Source organism: Leopardus geoffroyi, chromosome B3, assembly GCF_018350155.1.
Source record: "Leopardus geoffroyi isolate Oge1 chromosome B3, O.geoffroyi_Oge1_pat1.0, whole genome shotgun sequence".
In the NCBI taxonomy this organism is placed as follows: Eukaryota; Metazoa; Chordata; class Mammalia; order Carnivora; family Felidae; genus Leopardus; species Leopardus geoffroyi.
In genome coordinates this window covers 54,321,488-54,344,051 of record NC_059337.1, presented here as the reverse complement: position 1 = coordinate 54,344,051, position 22,564 = coordinate 54,321,488, and the positions used below count along the sequence as shown (strand labels likewise).

The 22,564-nt window shown below is 40.0% G+C and overlaps 1 protein-coding gene across 7 annotated transcripts in view; it reads right to left on the bottom strand.

Annotated features, from left to right (window-relative positions):
* Positions 1–22,564, bottom strand: part of ATP8B4 (ATPase phospholipid transporting 8B4 (putative)) — a 264,094-nt gene that overhangs the window by 5,836 nt on the left and 235,694 nt on the right. For 4 of the 7 annotated variants that reach the window (XM_045449777.1, XM_045449778.1, XM_045449775.1 and 1 more), the window contains 2 exons: positions 13,492–13,575; positions 10,518–10,763 (listed from right to left, as the gene is read on the bottom strand). In XM_045449777.1, coding sequence (XP_045305733.1) covers positions 10,518–10,763; positions 13,492–13,575 — 330 coding nt within the window. Of the gene's footprint in view, positions 1–56; positions 112–5,831; positions 5,860–10,517; positions 10,764–13,491; positions 13,576–22,564 lie in introns of all 7 variants that reach the window. The other 3 variants (XM_045449780.1, XM_045449779.1, XM_045449781.1) reach the window with 3 other exon arrangements.

Genomic DNA, 22,564 nt, shown 5'->3' with positions numbered 1-22,564 from the left:
TAGCTACCAGCCAACCACAGGCACTCCTACTTTTCTGCATAACACTGGGAACTGACCTGACATTTCTGGTAGGCAACTGACTTCAGAACTTATATCTGCAAGCCATTATATCTGTCAAGGGTGAATCAGAATCAGGAGATAAAATGTTAAACTTCTTTTAAGTGTGAAATAAGAAAACAATGATTTCTAATTTCAAAGTTACTTTCCAAATTGCTCTTAAAGCGTTTCTGTTGGGAAAAAAATTTTTTGCAGTAGTGACCAAGTGCAACATTTTATAATCCATACATAGATTTTCACAAGACTGCGGTGCCAGGGTGGCTCAGTTAGTTGAGTGTCCAACTCTTGATTTCGACTCAGATCATGATATCACGTTTGTGAGTTCCAGCCCCACATCAGCCTCTGTGCTGACAACATGGAGCCTGCTTGGGATTCTCTCTCTCTCTCTCTCTCTCTCTCTCTCTCTTTCTCTCTCTCTCTCTCCCTGCCCTTCTCTCTCTCTCCCTGCCCTTCTCTCTCTCTCTTTCTCTCTTTCTGCCTAGTCCCCGCTTGTGCTCTCTCAAAATAAATAAACACTGAAAAATTTTTTTCACGACTATTTTACATGGGTATAATCTGTTATATATCAATATTCTTAATCATTTTCATAGTCCTTTTTCTTAAATTATTTAAATAATAAGAAAGAAAAGAAATTTTTTTAACATTTATTTATTTTTGAGACAGAGAGAGACAGAGCATGAACGGGGGAGGGTCAGACACATGAGAGAGACAGAGCATGAACGGGGGAGGGTCAGACACATGAGAGAGACAGAGCATGAATGGGGGAGGGTGAGAGAGAGAGGGAGACACAGAATCTGAAACAGGCTCCAGGCTCTGAGCAGTCAGCACAGAGCCTGACGCAGGGCTCAAACTCACGTCCGTGAGATCGTGACCTGAGCCGAAGTCGGCCGCTTAACCGACGGAGCCACCCAGGCGCCCCAAGAAAGAAAATCTTTAATTCTCTTTTGACATAATAAAATTCAGAAGCAAGGATTCAGAGAGAGACAAATAGGTTCTGGCAACATTATTTGCATCTCAGAGGCCCCAAGTAGTCCAAGGTTTGCATTTCTAGCAGAGTCTGGTGCAAAACAACTAACTTCTCACTTTCCTGAGGGGGCCCTACTTACACAGTAAACAGATCCTTCTCTGCATCTGCAAAGGAAGACACACTTCCTCCCCTCACTTGAAGGTTACTGTTTTTTATCTTGCCCCATTAAAAAGATGTTGGCAGCATTGGATATAAACTGCAGGAGTTTTAAAAGGACAGCTTTTTCTTTCTGTAAGAGGCCTAAGAACAGAAAGCTTTGCCATTCATCCTTAGCAAAGAGATGATGGTTTTCCAGTTCATTTGGCTGCCAACACATTAGGTCAAAATCCTCAACTGTACCTTCCACCAGCTGTCAATTCATCACCATCAAGAGATACTAATAGCCTGGCCTGTGTGGGTATGAGTAGAAAAATCACAACCAATTAAAGAGGACTCAACTGAAAAGAAAAAAAAAAAAAAAAAGACCAGGTGGCTCCTATTCAGGCAGAACTCATGGAAAAGACAGACAAGCACTATAATAATAATAATAAAAAAAATGTAATGAGAACTCTTAAGGGGATGCAATTAGATCACAGGGAAAAAAATGAATTCTGGAAGAAAAAAAGCACTATTCCTGAATTTAAAAATTAAATAGAGAAACCAAATAAGAATAGTCACTGATGAGAACTGAATTAATATTCTGGAAAAAACAAATGGAAATAATATCTCACAACAGAGAGCAAAAACTTGAAGAAATGGAAACCATATGCAAAAAGATATGAGACGTGGATGGCAAAATCCATAGATGAGAGACTTATGGGCCCAATACACAAATAATGGCATCTTAGAGAAAAAAGTATGAGAGAGAGAAGTAACAATCAAAGAAATGACAGAAGAAAATTGCTCTGGTATTGTGAACAAACAAGATTTTCAGATTGAGAGGGCACTCTAAATCCTAGGAAGATTAATGAAAAAAGTCACATTCCAGTGGCATTTGTGAAGCCAAAAGACAAGAACAGAGACTTGCAGATAGAGACCAGATTACTTACAAAGGAAAGAGAATCGACCTAATATCTGAAACTGGGTATAGTGGAACAACATTTACAAAGTTCCTAAAGCAAAAGTCTCTGACTCAAGAATCTCACACCTGTCCAATATATTATCTAAATGTAAGGACAGGGGCGCCTGGGTGGCTCAGTCGGTTGAGGGTCCGACTTCGGCTCAGGTCATGATCTCGCGGTCCGTGAGTTCGAGCCCCGCGTCAGGCTCTGTGCTGACCGCCTGGAGCCTGTTTCAGATTCTGTGTCTCCCTCTCTCTCTGACTCTCCCCCGTTCACGCTCTGTCTCTCTCTGTCTCAAAAATAAATAAAAAACATTAAAAAAAATTAAAAAAAAAATTTAAGGACAAAAAAAGAAAGTTCTTTTTAAAAATTTTTAATGTTTATTTTTGAGAGAGAGACACATACATGAGTGTGAGCGGGGAAGGGGCAGAGAGAGAGGAAGACACAGAATCTGAAGCAGGCTCCAGGCTCTGAGCTGTCAGCACAGAGCCAGATGTGGGGCTCGAACTCACGAACCGCAATATCATGACCTACCTGAGCCGAAGTCGGACGCTTAACTGACTGATCCACCCAGGCATCCCAAAAAAGAAAGCTTTGAGCTCAAAAGTATAACATCTCTGTACACTTTCTGAAGAAATTACTCAAGGAAATTGCTGCAAATAAAAATTCAATGAGAACAAAGACTTCAAAAGAGTGGAAGACAAAGAGCATAAAAATGGTGATGAGCAATGATTTTTGTACATTTATAGTTGGCTCTATAAAGAAAAAAATTACAACAGTCAAAACATATGTTAAAGGAGCATTTAATAACACCATGAAACTGCAACTCTAGAATATTAACAAACACAAGAGTTGGGGAGGGGAATAGGAGCAGGGAGAGAGAAATAATAATACATTTCCAAAATTGTTTAATTTGGAAGCAGATGAGGGAAGGTGTAGACAGGACAGTGAAACGTTTGGTGAAGGATTTAGTCATTTAATTTTGGTATCTCAGTATGGAAATAGAGACTTAAACGACTACAAAAATAGGGAGAACTCACGAGTAAGATGGGAATACAATAGTAACACTTATAAATTGTTTATGACAAATAAGATATTTAAAGATCACAATGCATCTGAGCATGAAAAGGAAAAAGTGGAAATAGAAAAGTATTAAAAGTAATCATAAAATAACATGAAAGGAGCAAGATAAAATATAGGGTAGTAACAATAAAAATGAGTAGTTTAACTCCCTTATCAAAGGAGAAAAACAACAGAATGAGAGAAGAAAATGTTGAAAAGGAAGGGATGGGCCTACATTACATATCAGGACTAAAAAAAGCAATAGAAGTAAAACTAATATAAAAAATGAAATTTAAATAAGAACATTTTATCATAAAAGATAAAAGCTACAAAGAACAAATAACAATCAAGAGCCATTATATGGCAAATAATATAGTCTCAAATTATATAAGGTTAAATCTCCTTGAAACACAAGAACCTGATAAGAATCATAACCACAAGGGAAAACTTTAATACACTTGTCTCACTATTTGATAAGCAAGGTGGTTCTCTGGAAATCTGTGGCTGACCTGGCATCCAGTCCCCAGTGTGATAAGGGCCAAGCTGTTAAGAGGTAGTTATGGAATTTACACTACAATAGTGCAGTCATATGGTTGCGTACTGCTCCCAAAGGTGACAGTCCTAGCTGTGGCTCTCCCTGGTTCCCTTACCCTCTTGAAGAGTCTGGAGCTACCTAACTGCTTTTAATAACTCTTTTTTAGTTAAACTGAAAAAGTGTCTGTTGTCTGCAACTATCATTCTTTTTGGAAATTAATATAACAATATTAATGAAATTTAAAATGTACATACTCTCTGATCTATCAATGCAAACAACAAAAGACCATTCTTCATCTGATTAGGTTGTTAGGAGTTCTGACTCCAGAAATTTCATTTCTAGAAATTTATCTGTCAGTACATAAAATGTATATACTAGTATATGCATTGTAGCATTGCTTTAATAACAGCAACAACAAAAGAAACATCCTGAATGTCTATCAATAGAGGATTGATAATGATTATAGATAATTATATATATTATTATATATGTTATATATATATTGTGAAATTCTATGCAGCTCTGAAAAAGAGTAACGTAGATCTGAATATGTTGGGTTGGAAAGCTGTTCAGAATGTCTTATTAAGAAAAGCATATTAAGGGGCGCCTGGGTGGCGCAGTCGGTTAAGCGTCCGACTTCAGCCAGGTCACGATCTCGCGGTCCGTGAGTTCGAGCCCCGCGTCGGGCTCTGGGCTGATGGCTCAGAGCCTGGAGCCTGTTTCCGATTCTGTGTCTCCCTCTCTCTCTGCCCCTCCCCCGTTCATGCTCTGTCTCTCTCTGCCCCAAAAATAAATAAACGTTGGAAAAAAAAAATTTAAAAAAAAAAAAAAGAAAAGCATATTACAGAATAATATGCATAGCTATGCTCCTTTTGTCTTGAATACATATGTGTGTGTCCCAAAGCAAAGAAAAAAATATGGACGGAATTAAGCTATGGTAATCATAATAGTAGTTAACGGGGGAATATGGGGAAGAAGGAGAAGGTGGTTCATTTTATTTTAAACACTTCTATAGTGTTTCAAATGTTAAAAGAAGTATTTTATAATTCAAATAACCAAAAAAAAAAAAAAAAAAAAAAAAGAAACCCACAAAACACAACCCTGATATTTAAAAAAAAAAAATGTCTCCTAAAGTTTGGCCGATAGCATCAGCAGGACACATAAGATTTATAACTATAATTATAGACCATGGATATTTCATGAGGGTTGTTACGCCAATGACAAGTTAAGCTTAGACAGCAAGGAAAGGATATTAATGCTGCTGTCAAAGTGAGCTTATTCACAAAACTCCTGAAACTTATTATTCTATATATCAGAGACAGCAGTTTCTGATTGAAGCCAAAATTGCAGAGGTTTCATGGTTATAAACATTTATGCACCCAGGTCTGAGAATTCTATGGTAAAACAGGCATTTTCAAGGCTTCTGAGAAATAAAAGTGAGTGTATTGCATGAGTGATGGGCATTAAGGAGGGCACTTTTTGGGAGGAGCACTGGGTGTCATATGTAAGAGATGAATCACTGGGATCTATTCCTGAAGTCAAGACTATACTGTATGTTAATTAACTTGAATTAAAAAAAAAAAATGAGTGGAAGACTAAAATGACAGTAATTGAGAATCTACCCATTCCTCAAGTTGAAATTTTGATGTTGAAAGAGGATCTGTGTGTTTATCATCTATTGAGTCTCTCTCCCACTTTATTCAAGGGTGATACTGGTGGTCCTAGGTATCTCCTCATGGAGGATAGGGTGGACAGTGAGTTCCCTGTAGCTACTATGCCTTTGGGGAGGCCCACAGCTTCTACTTATCCCTATAAAGAAGGGAGGTCCACTTGGATTTGGAGCTGGGGCCCTGAGATCAGAAGATCTGTGTTCAAATCTTGGCCTGCCACTCTCCGTGTGACTTGAACTGTGGCAAGTCTATATATTTTTTTATATATAACTTTTTAAAAAGAGAGAGAGAGAGAGAGAGAGAGAGAGAGAGAGAGAATCCTAAGCAGGTTCCACATTGTCGGTGCAGAGCCTGATGCGAGATCATGACCTGAACCAAAATTAAGTCAGACACTTAACCAACTGAGACACCCAGGCACACCAGCAAGTCTATTTTCTTACCTATAGAAATTGTATCCATTTCAGAGACCTGAAAAGAGGATTAGATGAGATAATGGGATTATCTGAGAAATCATTTGCATAATAAATGCTCAATTAATAGGAGTTGTTACTCTGAAAATCAGAAGCCCTGACACAGGCAGGTGGACCAAGTTTGCTTTCAGTAACTCTAGCCTCTCCTCTCTGTTCTTCCAGATATTATCTTTTCACCAAATCCCAATGCTTCTAGCTTTAGGACTGCTTGCTTGCCTTTCTTTTATTTTCTTTCTCTTCCTTCCTTCCCTCCTTCTTCTCCTCCTCCTATATAGACAACAAAGTATTTGACATCGTCCTTATACTCACTCTAATCTTTGTTCTTATACTTCCTGAAAATTAAAATTTGCATTTTAACCAGTCTTACTGTAGAATAAAAGACTTTGCTCCAGACAACACTGGAGTCAGAGAGGTCTGGTTTCCAATCCTGGATCTAGGACTCACTTTGTGACTTCAGGAAAGTTGCTTAACTTCTCTGAGCTCCATTTGTAAAAGGGGACAATAAATAATACCTCCTGCATAGTGGCACTGAGAGGATTAAGTATAACGCATGATATCACTCCTATCACTGTGTGATGATGACACGGGTTTTGAAAGGCTTCCACCAAGGACAGGCCTGCTTTGGCCATCTGGGGTAAGAAGGGCATGTATGTAACTAAGACAGGAGGGACAGTTGGATACTCCAACCAAATTATTCTCACTTCCTTTACTCAACTTTATTCTTTCTTTCTCTTCTAATCTATCTGCCCTTATATCCATTCCACAAATACTTATTTTTGTCTGGCATTACAACAGTAAACAAAGCATGCCAGAAATTGGAAACTGGTACCCATTCTCACTCATACCTACTCTGCTTCCAAACCTCCACCTCCAGCCTGGATATCTCCTACATTCTTCTCTTGTCTGTCCTCAGTCTCCTGGCTGTTTCAGGACCTTCCAGCACTCAGCAGGGGGTATGGGTGAGGGCAGGAAGAAATCAGGTACAGGAGAAACCTATGGGATAGGAGTATGCGGATAAGATCTAGAGGACTTCAACTTGTAAGTGGCGAAGAGGCACAGCCACCAAGTGGTGAAATCCAGCACCTCATCTTTAGAAGTACAACTCTGGGTGTGTTTCCCAAGTGTGCCTAACTACCCTATAAGCCCAGTAATAATTGTGTTGTAGGAAATGCTTGCCCCATGTTTTTCATGGTACATTCACAAATGCCTTTATTGAAAGTAAAATAAATAAATAGTTGATTCAGGAAATAAGTCTAGTGGATCCTAGTCCTAAACCTGCAATGCAGTCATTGTGTATCCTGGGCAAATCATGGGCCCCAGTTTTTTGTATCAATTTTGCCTTAAATTATACTGTTATGGTTTTGACATATGACCACCAATTATTTGAAACTCTGCTAAGAAATGGAGCTTAATTCTCCTCCACTTGAACATATTGGGCTAGATTTAGTGACTCACTTCTAATGAACAGAGTATGAAAAGGGAAACATAGTTTAGAATGGAGAAACCTGAAGAACATCATCCATATAAGTAAATGAGGTCACCATCACCGGTAATAAATCATGCTGATATCACATGCTCCCTGATAGGATATGACAAGAAGGGCACAGCACCTCTTTGTGAATCTTACCCCAAATCCACAATCTCCATCTATCCCTAAGAAAGGATTGGACAAATCCAGAAAAATTCTACAAAATACCTGATCACTAGTATCCAGAAGTATCAAGGCCATGAGGGACACCTGGGTGACTCAGTCAGTTAAATGTCTGACTTCGGCTCAGGTCATGATCCCACGGTTAGTGAGTTCAAGCCCCAAGTCAGGCTCTGTGCCGACAGCTCAAAGCCTGGAGCCTGCTTTGGATCCTGTGTCTCCCTCTCTCTCTCTATCCGCACCCCCTGCCCCCCCAACCCAAGCTCTGTCTCTCTCTCTCAAAAATAATTAAATGTTAAAAAAAAAGTATCAAGGCCATGAAAGACGAAGAAAGACTGTATAAAGTCAGAGGTTATAGGAGACTAAGGAGACATTACAACTAAATGCAGTGTAGGATACTGAAACAGAAAAAGGTTGTTAATGGAAAAACTGAAGAAATCTGAATCAAGTCTGTAGTTCAGTTAGTAGTACCAACGCTAATTTCATAGTTTTAACAATTGCACAAATGGTTATATAAGATGGCAATGTTAACATTAAAGGCTAGGTGGGTTAGGCCATGGTTACCCTTCAGGAGCCAGAAGGCAGAAAATCAATCTTGGAGAGACAATTGGCCCATAGGCCTGAATCAAAAAGACCTGGATAGCCCCACCCATAACATCTTGAATGAGGGACCAGTGGTTACTTTGAGTCCTAAGGAAGAAGCCCCTCTGAGGAAGCAAGGGTATCATTTTTATAAAGCCCTGATATCAAAGCTAAGTAATTTTGAATAATTTATTTTTAAAACTCCAAAAGATGGAACATAAAATTCTTTTTTGTGAATAAAAAAAAGTTTTTAAAATATAATTGTTTCCGTGGCCTCCAAATTTGTGAAAAAGGAGAAAGGTAACTGTGATACCCAACAGAAACTATGAATTTTACAGGGAAAAGAGCTTCTAAATCTAAAGTTAATATAAAAACACATTGCTATGGGGCGCCTGGGTGGTGCAGTCGGTTAAGCGTCCGACTTCAGCCAGGTCAGGATCTCGCGGTCCGTGAGTTCGAGCCCCGCGTCGGGCTCTGGGCTGATGGCTCAGAGCCTGGAGCCTGTTTCCGATTCTGTGTCTCCCTCTCTCTCTGCCCCTCCCCCGTTCATGCTCTGTCTCTCTCTGTCCCCCAAAAAATAAATAAACGTTGAAAAAAAAATTAAAAAAAAAAACAAAAACACATTGCTATAATAGCATATAAGAAAAAAAATTATGGAGGGGCAAAAGGAAAAAGAAAAAGATATGTACAACTATCAAAAGGCTTTATTTAATTAAAAAGATAACATTAACCAAAAATTGTAGAATTCATTATGAAAAACAACTTCACTAAACATGAAATGCCTATCATATCTACAGTGAATTTTCCAGGTAATTTTTTTTATCCTTACTTACATAGCAGATAATGTTAATGACAGTTTGAAGAATATTTCTCATTTGCTTTTTACTTTAGATACTGGCCTTTTATCTCAGTTACTACCTTTAAAATCATCTTTTGGAGCACCAAGTAACAAGCCTGACCTGGTGAATAAGCTGTTACCACTAAAAAGATGTTCCACAACTGTCCTCCCCATCAGAAGGAGAATCCAGAGAACTGGAAATGTGCCCTCACGGCAAGGAGTAGATCACCTATGTCTCTAGGCTGGAAACATAAAAGTATACATAGAGCCTGCTCAATGATCAAAATGCAACAGAACAGGTTGGAGTGTCCAGTACGGTAGCAAGAGCTATAAGAAACAATGGAGCAACAGCTCCTTGTGAGGTGATATACACCTTGCCCCAGTAATGGACTGTCATGATCAATGTCTTAACTACGTCAGATGCTTCCAAATCACTCCATTATTTCCCTCTCTACCACAGAACTGACCTAGACACGGAAGATTTGCAAAGCAACAGCATGCTTTATTTAGTTGTGAGACAGACAAACAGAACTCCTTTTGAGTGGAGAAATCTGGTTCTGCTTTTGGATACTGCCTGTCTCTGAATTTTGAACTCTCAAGATGTCAAGTGTTAGATCGCTTTGGTATAGATTTCATGATACTCACTTGGACCAAGGAATGGCAGAGACATCCTTTAAAAGCAATATGTTTGCATTTGGTTCATTTAACACAATAAATGTTTATTTTTAAGTTGTGAAGAGAAAGTCTGGGGTTTAATGAGATTCTTTGTTGAAAATGAGCAGCTAAGATTTGTAAAAAAAAAAAAAAAAAGATTGTTTATAGGATAGACAAAGGACTGCCCAAAGGCAATTTAAACTCTAAAAACCAAGTCCTTGACTGATATTTGCTCCTTAAAAAAAGAAAACAAACAAACAAAAAATACAACAGGTCACATTGCTTGCTGTATCCACCCAGAGGTACAGATTTTAATGAATAGGAATGAACTTCTGTGAACTCTAACTCAGTAGTGAATGGTATTGTCCACCATTTGCATTAAAAAGGAAATAGACACAAACTCAAGATGCCCAGTGAAAGTTAATGGATTATTAAAAATCATCCCTACCCGAAGAGCTTCTCTGAGTTTAGGTTCAGATATGCCAAAATATAACACTGAACCTCTCAAATAATTTCATAGATATGTATTGCCAAATAAATTTTAAGTTTCACTTTAAAACCTGGAAGTTATTAAGCTTATAGAAATCATGGGAAAGTTTCTCTCTGTTATTGTTGGAAAACTTTCCTTTTTCAAACACAAGAAGGAAGCAGTAGTATAATCATGTATGCATACATACAATGCTCAGCCCTAAGAAGTGATTAATTGTGAGGTCTTTACTAACAGAGAGATTATAGACACCTAATGCTAATCTCCCACATCTGGTTATTTATGTTACAGCTTTCTGTTTTCATCTCAAGATGCATAGTTAAAAAGAAACTCCGGGATTCCTTTAGGATTATTTTTCCCCCCCAACAAGTAGACAAAATGAGTCAATAATGAAAATGGATTTTAAAAGTTGTAAAGCCATCAAGTTATTTTCAGCAACAGGGTTACCTGCACACTGACCACAATGACCAACGATGTAGCCATGGTAACTGCAAAAGACTGGTAGTCAGCAACGTGCTGCCCATCATCTCCGGCCACATTGTAAAAGGCTCCATAGGGTATGAAGAAAAGGGCCAATGAGGTGTAGATGCCATGTGCCATGCAGATAAAAAATTTACGCTTGTTAAACAGCAGATTGAGCTGTCCAGGTTCATAGAGCTGGGGATAGTCCATGCTGTTCTGGTCATCCACATCCTGTCAATAAAGTGTTACTTCAGTGGAGGAGGCTTGAGAAGCCAGGGAGGCCCTGAATTTGCCATCTCAGGAAATGGCAAGTGCAAGTCTAAGCATACCCTAATAAACACTATTAATTAGCTTGCTTTCATTCCCACAATAATGCAGAAGATAATAAAATGATCCCTATTTTACACAAGAGGAATTTGAGTCTCCGAGAGTCATGAGAGATCATATAGCTCTTATTGCACAGCCAGAACTTGACTTGCACCTAGATCCTTAGCTTCAGACTAAAGTTTCTTTTCTCTGCTTTCCTACAGCCACACTCACTCCCAGAATGCTCTTGCAGCCAATGGGGCTCAGGGGTTAATTGCCAAGTCAGTGAGTGGTAGTGACCAGGAGATGGCAGCAGAGAGCCGCAGAGTAGGACCTGGCCAATCTGAGTCCCCAACTGTGTGACAGGAGGAAGAGCAGAAGGGAAACAGGGAAAGGGGGATTGGGGGAAGGTGGGGGAGTGGGGAGGAAACTGAGCCTGAAGAGCTGAGTGTTCTACACAGTGAGGATTCCAACACCAGCTATTTGACAGAAATAATGTAGACAGAATGAGAAGGTATGTGTGGCCCCAAAAGTATCTTGGGAGAAATTAAAACAGTGCTTCTCAAACTTAATATGCACATAAATCATCTGGGGAGCAAATGATGATTCAATAGGTTGGGGGTAGGGCCTGAGACAGCATTTCCAACCAGCTCCAAAGTAATGCTGATGACCAGTGAGCACTAAAGCCAAATGCCCAAACCAAAAAGGATGGCAAGGCCTGACCACCGGGGCCATCAGAGGACCATGAGTAGAGGAGAAGCACCCAAAATGGGAGCAACATAGGCATGAACTCTGGGGGCAGACCAGGTTCCCCTCCCTGCTTGTGGGATAGCCCCAGCCTTGTTGAATGGGGTTCTATGATGAATACTGACATATTCTCTTTAGGAGGTCCCATTTTGAAATGCTGCTGGTACTTCCTTCTCTAGTCCAGTGACTGGTGAAATGACATTCAGAGGCTTTGAAACCAGAAAACCCTGAGTTCAAACCCTAGTTCTGCTGCTTAGCAGGTATATAATCTTACACCCATTATTAACCTGTCTGAGCCTCAGTTTCCTGATCTCCAGACATGCAAACAATAGCACCTCCCTCACAGGACCACTGTCATGATTAAATTCATGTATTCAGCACTGTTACTGCCACACCATAAGTAATAAAAAAAAAAAACGAAAACAAAAAACAGATGCTTCTATAAATAATAACAAATAAAATAATGTTATACGATAATAATAGCATAGCAATCTCAGACTCAGGTGGCCTGGCACTAGGCTGAGTTCTGTCACACACCGGCTGTCTGGCTTTAGGGCAGCGACTTGAGCCTTGGTTTCCTCCTTATAAAATGAGCAGATCATAGGTGATCACGGAGGCCTTACAGCATAACATTTCATGATCCTGTGATCTATGTAGGGGCCAAAGTTGACAAAGTAAGAAAGGAGAGGGGCAGACACTTAACTTGATGGCAATAAGGGGCCTTATTATATTTTTTTTAGAATTGCACAATAACCATCTTTTCCCAGAAACTGCTTTATTTTTATTATTTTATTCCACATTCTGGGCAGCTACAAAGCACTGGGAAAAGAAACGCTTGTAAACACAGGCACTTGGAAATGAATGTGCTTAATCCTTTACATCTAAGGTCTTTAGGAGTTCGTTATGTTTTTATAGAATTCCACAAAATATGTTGTTCACAAACTGCCCTTTTTACATACAAGAAGTGAGACAACTAACTACAAAGGCACAGAATGGGAGGGTGGAGTGAGCTCACAATGTGACAATTTATATTTTGAAATAGACAGCTTTGAGCCAGAAAAATGAGGCCTAGCAAACGGGTCTAACAGCAGCCTGGAGAAAATCTGGTCTCTTCAAATATACTTCCAAAATAATTTTTTTTTTTAAATAATACATTCTAATTGTGCCATGGAAACTCCTCTGGCTAGCCTTCCACTTCCTCATAGGCAGCCAGACTTCTCCCTTCCAGGAAGTACCTTCCAAGGCAATGAGTATGACAAGGATCCACCATTTTTGTAATTGATTCCCTCTCCTCTCAAGCAATTTGAGCTAGAAAAAAAGACTATGTCCCTTCTTTCCATGGCTGTGGGGCTTCATGTCTTCCTCTCCCATTGGCAGGGTATTCCACTGACCTCTAGTTCCTGTTCTGGGCTGTGCTGGCCAAGGAAATCTCACCACAGATGCTGGCCGTCTGCAATCCAGCAGGTTCCATGATTTTCTATCACTATGTGGTTCTCTGCATTCGGAGGCTAATGTAGCATTTCCCAGCATGTGAACCACAAGGCACTAGTTCTGAGGCATATTAATAGGTGCTATATGAAAAATAAATAAATAGAAGTAAAGTCCTATAAACCTGGGAAATGCTGGACCAACATAAAATTAGAGGCCATTTCATGTAGGATGTCTCAGAGCCTTTAAAGCAATAATGTGGGGTGTGAGTCTCAAAGAAAAGAGTAGCCAAACTTTGATCACAGGACCGTTTGGGAGATGTGGGGGATCTGGAAGGGTTTCTGATCCACGCAACATGTGTTCAAACAACTGAAATTCTAGGACTTTCCATGACTTGTGTTTTCTACTTAGAATCTAGAAACAACTAAAAAGCATCAAAAGAGTAAAATAAGTTATAAAGACAGAAAAAAATACATACCTGGTCAAAAATCCCCATGGCTAAAACAGGAAGTGATGTGTAAACAATGTTAAAAAGGGTAATGAACCACTGGTCGTAAACGGTCTAAAAAGAAATAACATGTCAGTGAGAAACACCATTCACAGAAGAATATTCACTTTTAGGCTCTTGGATTAAATATCTCAATCTCCTGAGATGCATGAGAGTTAGATATTAGCAACAGACAGACATGAGTTCTCCCCTGCTGTCTCAGTAGGATACTAGATCCCTCTAAACTTCAACTTCTTCATCTTTAAAATAAAGCCACGCTCTCCTTGCACAGCTACCATGGAGACGAAAGGAGATCACATATGCAGAACACACAAGACACCACTAGACACATAGAAGGCCCTGGCCCTGTGGGGAGCTATTGAATTCTTCAGGTTCTCAATGGCTTTTATTTAAAAAAAATTTTTTTTAACGTTTATTTATTTTTGAGAGAAAGACACAGAGTGTGAGAGGGAGACACAGAATCTGAAACAGGCTCTGAGCTATGAGCACAGAGCTGGACACGGGGCTCAAACTCATGAACCGTGAGATCATGACCTGAGCTGAAGTCAGACACTCACCCGACTGAGCCACCCAGGTGCCCCCTCAGTGGCTTTTAGAGTAAATCTAATGATCTGATCTAAGTGATAAGTAAAGGACCCACTAAAATATTCAGAGGGAGATGCAGAAATGAATGTGTCAGCCCTACCCTGTGTTCAAATGGAGAGTTTTTTCTTGGGAGTGGTTTAAAATAAAGTGGGCATGGAGCTAGCTGCTCAGTATACTGGGTATAAACGAGTTAGACAAATAAAATACCCCATACACTTGTACAGAGTACTTCCTTGCATGTGCCTCACTGAAAATTGGTGAGGCATGTGAAACTGTTGTTGTATTCCCATTTTGTTGAGAACTACACAGACATGTAGAAACAAAATGTAGTAAGTATTGTAGAGCTTATCACTGGAAAAGGCAAAACCGAAACCTAGGTCTCCAGCTCCTAACCAATGTCTGTTCTACCACTCTATCATACATTCATCCATCCATTCACTCAATATTTATCAAAAATCTATTTTGTTCCAGGTGCTAGGTTTTAGGCAATGGTAATTCAACATGCTATAATCAGACACAAATTCTTCATAAAATTTGCATTCTAAGGGTGGCAGAAAACAAGCAATAAACAAGCTACATATACATATATACAAGTGATAAATACTAGAGAAGAAAGGCAGATAGGAAAGGTAGATAGGGAGGGTTGTAATTGTAATAAGGTGACTGGCAAAAAAATGTCACTAAGAAGTGACACTGAGAAAAGATCTGAATGAAATAAGGGATCGAATTATGCAGCTTTCTGGGACAGGAGCATTCCATACTACAAGTAGATCCCAGGAGAAATCCCCAAGGAAAGATAGCATCTGTTCAGAGGACAGCAAGGCAGTCCAATTGGATAGAGAAGAGTGAGTGACCTATAGGGAGAATAATGGATGTCAAAGAAAGAAGGAATTGGATCCTATGTAGGTAACTATGGCTTATTCCCTAAGTGAAATGGGAAGACATTAGAGAATTTTGAGCAAAGGGACAACCTGATCTAATTTATATTTTAACAGAATCACTCTGGATGCTGAGCTGAGAACAGACTGAAGAGGGGCAGTGGTAGAAGCTGAGAAACCAGTTAGGAGACTACTGCAGAAGCCAGATGAAAGAGGGAAGTCAGGTGACCAGCAGGGAGAAGTACTGAGTTTTGAATATATTCTAAAGTACATGTTCTTCTTAGGGGAGTTCAGAAAGCAATGAGGAATCTTAAATGCAATGTTCTGGACAGAGGACCTAAAGGTAGTTTCCATATAGTTATGTAAATAAGGCAATCCATTAAGTTATGTCCTGTGTGTGTAGATTATACCAAAGAGAGAATATTTTGGTTTCTTTACTGCTAAATATGGATTTGGACTACCCTATCTTAGCGTCATTGTTTATTCTTGAGATGGGTGTATATTTATTCAAGAGAAGGAGAAATGAAGGCCAATTTTCAAAGGCCAAATCTCAACCTGGACTATTTTGCTGAAGTTCCACAGGTGGCTTTATTCAACACTGAATAAACCAGACACTGAAATATATTGATTACTGTTTTCTGAGCAAGGTTAGCCCTGTGGGAAGATGTAAGGAACATGGACATTCCTGCTGTCAATCATCATGGAGAGAGTTCAATGTCAGGGCAGGAAGAAAAATGAGAACAGAAAAGAGAAAACGAGGAGTGGGGTAGATGAGAGAGGAAAGAAACTGTTTTATTCTTTGTGTGTCTCAGAGTTGAGGCCTGGAATCCATGTAGGAAAGATCTGTTCAACATCATTCTTTTTGAGGTTAGGTCAAAAATAGGCAGAAAAGTTGAATTCTACCACCAATAAATAGCCAATACAGGATTTAGATGAGACAGCATCACTGGGGACTGCTATCAACAAGAATAGGGTTATGACTCAGAATGGCCACTTCTAATTACCAGTTATTAAGTTCTCTAATCGATCATTTACTTTCATAATCCTTTGAGTCCTGTTAAACTGTATTCTTTGAGTCTGTCTGAACTCTGCTGTAAGGATTTGAAAAGGTGTCCTATGTCTAGTAAATATATTAAGTATTTAACAACAGGCTCTTAAAAAAAAAAAAAAAAAAAGGCCCAATGTGGAGCATTTGCCAATTTCCATGGTGTAAATATTTCTCCCATGGCTCTTTATGCAGTGATATCACTTCCATCATATATATCCGATAGACATAAATAACCTCAGCTGCATAAATAGTAAAACATGGTAAAATGATTAGAAAGTGATGAGTTTTGAGGATTGATAAGCTTTGTTTCAATATTATTTATTTATTTATTTTTAAAATTTACCATCAAGTTAGCTAACATACAGTGTATAGTTTGCTCTTGGTTTGGAGGGTAGATTCCTGTGATTTGCGGCTTATAACACCCAGTGCTCATCCCAACAGTGCCCTCCTCAACGCCCATAACCCATTTCCCACCTCTCCCACTCCTCCCATCAACCCTCAGTTTGTTCTCTGCATTCAAGAGTCTCTTAGGTTTAGCTCCCTCTCTGAAACTCTTTTTTTCCCCTTCCCTTCCCCCATGGTCCTCTGTTAAGTTTATATAATTCAATTTTTAGTAATAGCTGTGTTTAAACACTGGCTCACATAATTTCTCAAAACTAAACAATTATCTTTATGAACCAATATGGACCAGTTCTAGCATACCCCAGCCTATGTCCACGCTTGGAGCAAAGTAACACAGAACACCAACAGCCATCTGGAGGATCGCAGACTCAATGTGGCAAAAGAAAACCTGCAGAATGGCAGGGCAGTAGCCCAGAGCTTCAGACAACCATGAGAAAAGAATGGAAGAGCTAGCTCATCATCATTCCCTGGAGAAAAAAATGGAAGAGCTAGCTCATCATCAATACCCTAACCCTCAGGGTATTTTAGCAGAGGTCTCCGAAACAAGCCTGGGTTTACGGTGTTCAGTGTTCGTATAGGATGAGGGCATGTGCCATACAATTGATTTATAACAAACTGCCCACTGAAGATAATGAAAAAAAGTTGAGAAAAAAGAAAGCAAAGCACATCTCTATCAAAGCATCAATGAACTAACAATACAGAAGGAAACTGCCTGTTAAGATCAGGGAGAGAATCAGAACTTAAGAACTACTTTAAGGTCTAGGAAAATGTTCTCTTTCTCCAGAGACTGTTTGTTTCCTTCTAGCAGATGCTGAGGATAGAAGGCTTGATGTTTGGGGGACCAGCCAGCTGTCCTGTCATAGGGCAGCCTGTGACCCTATTGTCAAGAGGCTTCTCTTGGGTCCCAGACCAGAGTGCAATGTGTTTCATGAAGATCTCTACCCTTGATGGGCATGAAACTTGTCCTTCTAGTCCTAGGCAACAACCAGAAACAAATGATGATGAGCTTCTCAGCTGCCTCCTATAGACAGACCATCAACACTCCCAGGGCCTGTGGCTCAGAGCAGTACACACTTCCAGGCACCCAGCCCAGAGCGGGAATGTTAACAGGGTCCCACACACCAACTCCTATCTACCCTGAAAGTCCACCAGAACTGTTGCTTGGCCTCTCTTCGCTTTCTTCGGATGAGCAACAATTCTACTTCTAGATACACGTTCAGAATATCTGTCTTCGTGTACCAGGAGAGACAAGAAAATGCTCATAGCAGCGCGGGTCATAATAGCCCCAAACCAGAAACAACCAAAACATTCATCAGGAGTGGAATGGAGAAAGACATCGTGGTATGTTGATATAATGGAATACTATAGAATAGTGAAAAGCAAGGAACTACACCTATCTCTCTCTCTCTCTCTCTCTCTCACACACACACACACACACACACACACACACACACACCACAAGGGGCACCTGGATGGCTCAGTTGGTTAAGCGTCAGCTCAGGTTTCAGCTCAGGTCATAATCTCACAGTTTGTGGGTTTGAGCCCTATGTCAGGCTCCATGCTGACAATGTGGAGCCTGCTTAGGAATCTCTCTGGTGCGCACGCGCACTCTCTCTCAAAATAAATAAATAAGCTTAAAAAAATACAAATGAATTTTAAAAATACAGAAGGTTGAGCAAAAGAAGCCAGCCAAAGTATGGTTCCATATTAATAAAATTCAAAAATGTGTCAGTCTACTCTGTATTGTTTAAGGATTCATGCTCATATGGGAAAATTTTAAAACAAAGCAACAAAGTGATGATAAAATGTCAAGGTAATGGTTATCTCTAAAGAGTTGAAAAAAGAGTATAACTGAGAAAAAGCAAGGGGAGCCTTGGAGGTTTGGCAAAGTTCTGTTTCTTGAAATGGATGATGGCTACATGGGTGTTCATCCTACAACAATTTGTTAAGCTGTCATTTGAGTATTACACACTCTGCGGATTCATTATATTTTACCATAAAAAAGGAAATATGTGGCCTTTTGTTTTAGTCATTACCTGGTGATACTTTGGACACTGGGAGGATTTTAAAAATCCTGATGCCCATATCACACCCCAGGCCAGTTCATTCACTGTCTTTGAGGGGTGGGATGATCTAGGCATTGGTAGTTTTAAAAAAATTTCCCAGGTAATTCCATTGTGAAACCAAGATTGACAATTTTGCTTGCCCCTATCAAGAAACAAACAAACAACAACAACAACAAAACAAAAACCCTGACACAAATCAACTATTTGATGATGACATCTGAATTTCATTCCCCGATATATCAATTCATGTTATGATTACAGTGGAAAATGTAAGAGGGGAGAAGCAGTCAAACTGAAGTCTTATAGCCCCAGGCAGAAACTGATGCTGTAAAATCACCTCTTCCTCCACCTCCTCCACCATTCAGCTTCCACTAGCTGAGAGGAGATGATTTCAGGTATTAGGAAGAAAGAAAGAATCTGGGAAATTATGGCACAAAGTGCCATCATTACTGCAAACAGGTTAGCATTAAAACCTATAGTTATTTGGCAGTGGCATTTGCAAGCTGGTAATCAGATTTGAAACCTCATTTAATAATTGGAACAAGAGAGGACAGGAAGGGAAGGGTCAGTAAAAATAAAATTTAAATGAGTTTTTGCAATTTCTTGGAAGATTTTTTACTGCCACTCAGAATCACAGTAACAAAAATAAAATTAGCTGATACTTACTGAGCACCTGCTATGTACCAGGCACTATTTTAAGCGTTCAACATATACTGACTCGTTAAGTCCTCACAATGACCCTATGGGATTGGTACTATTAGCAGACCTCAATTTAAAGATGGGGAAACTAAGGCTCATCAAGGTTAGGAGACTGTCCAACGTCATCCCCCAACACAAAGATTTTCAAAGTGTAGCCTAGGGAACTTTTAGGAGATCCACATGTCAGGACTATTTTCACAATGATACTAAGCAGTTATGTATATTTCATTTTCACTGTCATTCTCCCATGAGTGTACATGACTTGTGATATCATAACCAACTGAACACAGAAGCAGATATGAGAACCCAGCTGCCTCCTGCAGTGCCAATAGTAAGAAATGAAGTATAAAAAATGACTCTTCTCACTAACTTGTTTTTTGTTTTGGAAAATACAATCTTTTTTTTTTTTCATTAAAATATGTCATTTAGGTAAACATGTCATAGGTTCATTTTTTTAATGAATTAAAAGGAATGTTTAAATGTTTTCTCCTTTTTAATTTCTAATATGATGAATATTGATAGATCCAGTCCTCAGATCACAAAGGTTTGAGAACTGCTGGCAGAGCAAGTGCCAGGACCATGTTCCTACCCTGGGACTCTGACTTCAGCCTTCACAACACTGACCACCACATGAAGCCACTTCTCTCTATCCATGGTATCCTTTGGCAAGTTTCCTTAAAGGCCGGTTCCTCACACTGCTTTATTTGGTTGAGAGTATACAAGAAATACAATTCGTATGCTGGTTTTTGTCATCTCAAATGATAACGTTAGCATTTACCCAGGCCCAAACCCTCCAATGGCTTCCCATTTCACATGAGATGGAATCCAGACTCTTCCCAGATGCCTAAAGCATTTCCTGATCCCATGGCTGCCTTCCTCTTCAGCCTCACTCACCACACCCCCTCCCCTCCCTCAGCCTCAGCTTCACTGATTACCTTTCTCTAGGACTGGGTTCATTCCTGCCTACCTCAGGAGATTTGCACTTGCTATGCCCTTTGCCTGGAATACTTTAACCCCAGAGTATCCATATGAAAGTTTCCTCTGAACGCTCAGGTTGAACTCCATGAGACTTTTTACATGACCCCATTCTTTTTTCAATGACAATTCTGAAATTTTCTTACTGATTTACTTCTTTATTATCTGTCTTTATCCCACTAGGATATAATCTCCATGCAACAGAGACTTATTTACATCTGTAACGCCAGTGCCTAGAATATTGTCAATGGTAGGTCTCTATAAATATTTGCTGAGTTAATTACAACTTTTTGAAACGTTACATATTTAACTTGCCACTAAATGTTGACCCAAGGATGTGGCACAGCTCCTCAAACTCAGTATGTCCAGACCTGAACTCATTCTCACACCACCTTAACCAGGCCCTCTTCCTATGTTCCCTGTATCTGTTTCTGACACTGCTACATTCGTCCCAGAGCCCCAGCCAAAAATCTGCTATTTCTCCTTCTCTCCAACACCGCACATCAATTTAAGCCCCAAATCCCACTGACTTAACCATTACACACAGCTTGTGTTTCTGCCCAGCCCTTTACCTCTGTGACTTTCCTCCTGATGTCCTCCCTCCTAGGATGCCCATCTTCTTATTCCTCAACTGCTTCACTATGATTGATCTGGAAGGGTTGGCCCAGGAACACATCTTCCAGGGAGCCTTTCTGAGCCCTGCCCACTCCTACCCTCTAGGCTTGGGTTCCAGGCCACTCCTTGGTGGTCCCATGACACACATCTCACTGCTTCATAATTCAACTTGCAATTATTTATGTGAGATAGAGGGCATGTATAAGTGGGGGAGAGGGGCAGAGGGGGAGAGAGGGAGGGAGAGAGAGAGAGAGAGAGAGAGAGAGAGAGAGAGAGAATCCCAAGCAGGCTCCACACTGAGTGATGTGGGGCTTGATCCCACGACCTTGGGATTATGACCTGAGCCAAAATCAAGAGTTTGATGCTCAACCAACTGAGCCACACAGGAGGCCCTATGCACTGATTTCTAGTCCCATCCTACTAGGCTGAAAGCTCCTTGGGATCATGTTATAGGATTTATTCATCTGTGGGGGCCCAAGAACCTACATCAGTGCCTGGCACGTGGCAAATATGCAACACAAGGATGCTGGTGTGTTAAGTGTAAGGGCATTGGAATCAGACAACAGAACTGTGTGTCCTTCAGTAACATACTCAGTCTCTCTGAGTCTTAGGTTCCTAAGTTATAAAGTGGGGATTTGAGGGAGGCCTTTAATATTCAACCAAATGAACAAATGCCAGTACAGCAGCACCTGACAGAGAGTGCTCAGTTAGTGAACACCTTTATCATATATGGAAAGGAGGGAGGGGAGGAGAAAGGGAGGAAGAGGAGGAAAGGAGAAGGGAAGGAGGGAGGAGCATTCAAGGTTCCAAGCTTTGAGTGGTAGGTTTAATGAATAAAGAAAAAGGTATGTTTCTCCACTAATTATAATTATGAAAATACAATTCTTTATTGCTACAGCCACATTTATTTTTATAATAAACTACTATATTAATGAAATCAATAGAAAATTAGGACAAGATTTAAAGGAAATGAATTATCTTGATAAGCATCTTCCTTATGAAAACTTAATTATATCAATCACTCTTCAGCTCTAGTTTTGCCTCAGGCTCTACCAAAATGTGTTAACCTGAGTCATTCACCTAAAAAAAAAATAAAAACACCTTCCAGGGGTACCTGGGTGGCTCAGTTGGTTGGGCATGTGACTTCAGCTCAGGTCATGATCTCACGGTTCATGTGTTTGACCCTGCATCAGGCTCCATTCTGACAGATTTGGAGCCTGGAGCCTACTTCAGATTCTGTGTCTCCCTCTCTCTCTTCCCCTTCCCTGCTCACACTCTGTCTCAAAAATAAACAAACATTAAAAAAAAACTAAAACAAAACAAAACAAAACAACACCTTCCTGGGTGATGTGCACTGGCTTAACACAGTTTAGGCTTTAGGGGCTGCCACAAAAATTAAAGTCACAAGCAGTATTTCTTCTACAATAGACTTCTTCGCTTCTTGTAACAGATCTCTAACTACTTAAATAGTTATCCTAGTAAATACGTTCCTCTTCTCCTTAAGGTCCTTAGATAACCTCAGAAAGTTTTTAAGTCCCCCTCTGGTGACTAGGACTAGCTGGGTGGGACACACTAGCCCAGATGACAACCCACATGGAACTCATCCGGGCTTCTCCCCTTCAAGACATGCTCAAGCCCTCTACCACCTATCTCCACCACTTCCATCTCAAACACACATGCTCACACACGTAGGTTGCCCAGATGCCCCCAAGAGATGGAGGAAGTAGAGAAAGGAGGGAAAATGGCTACTTTGGAGCCTCTGATGTGGGAAGCAT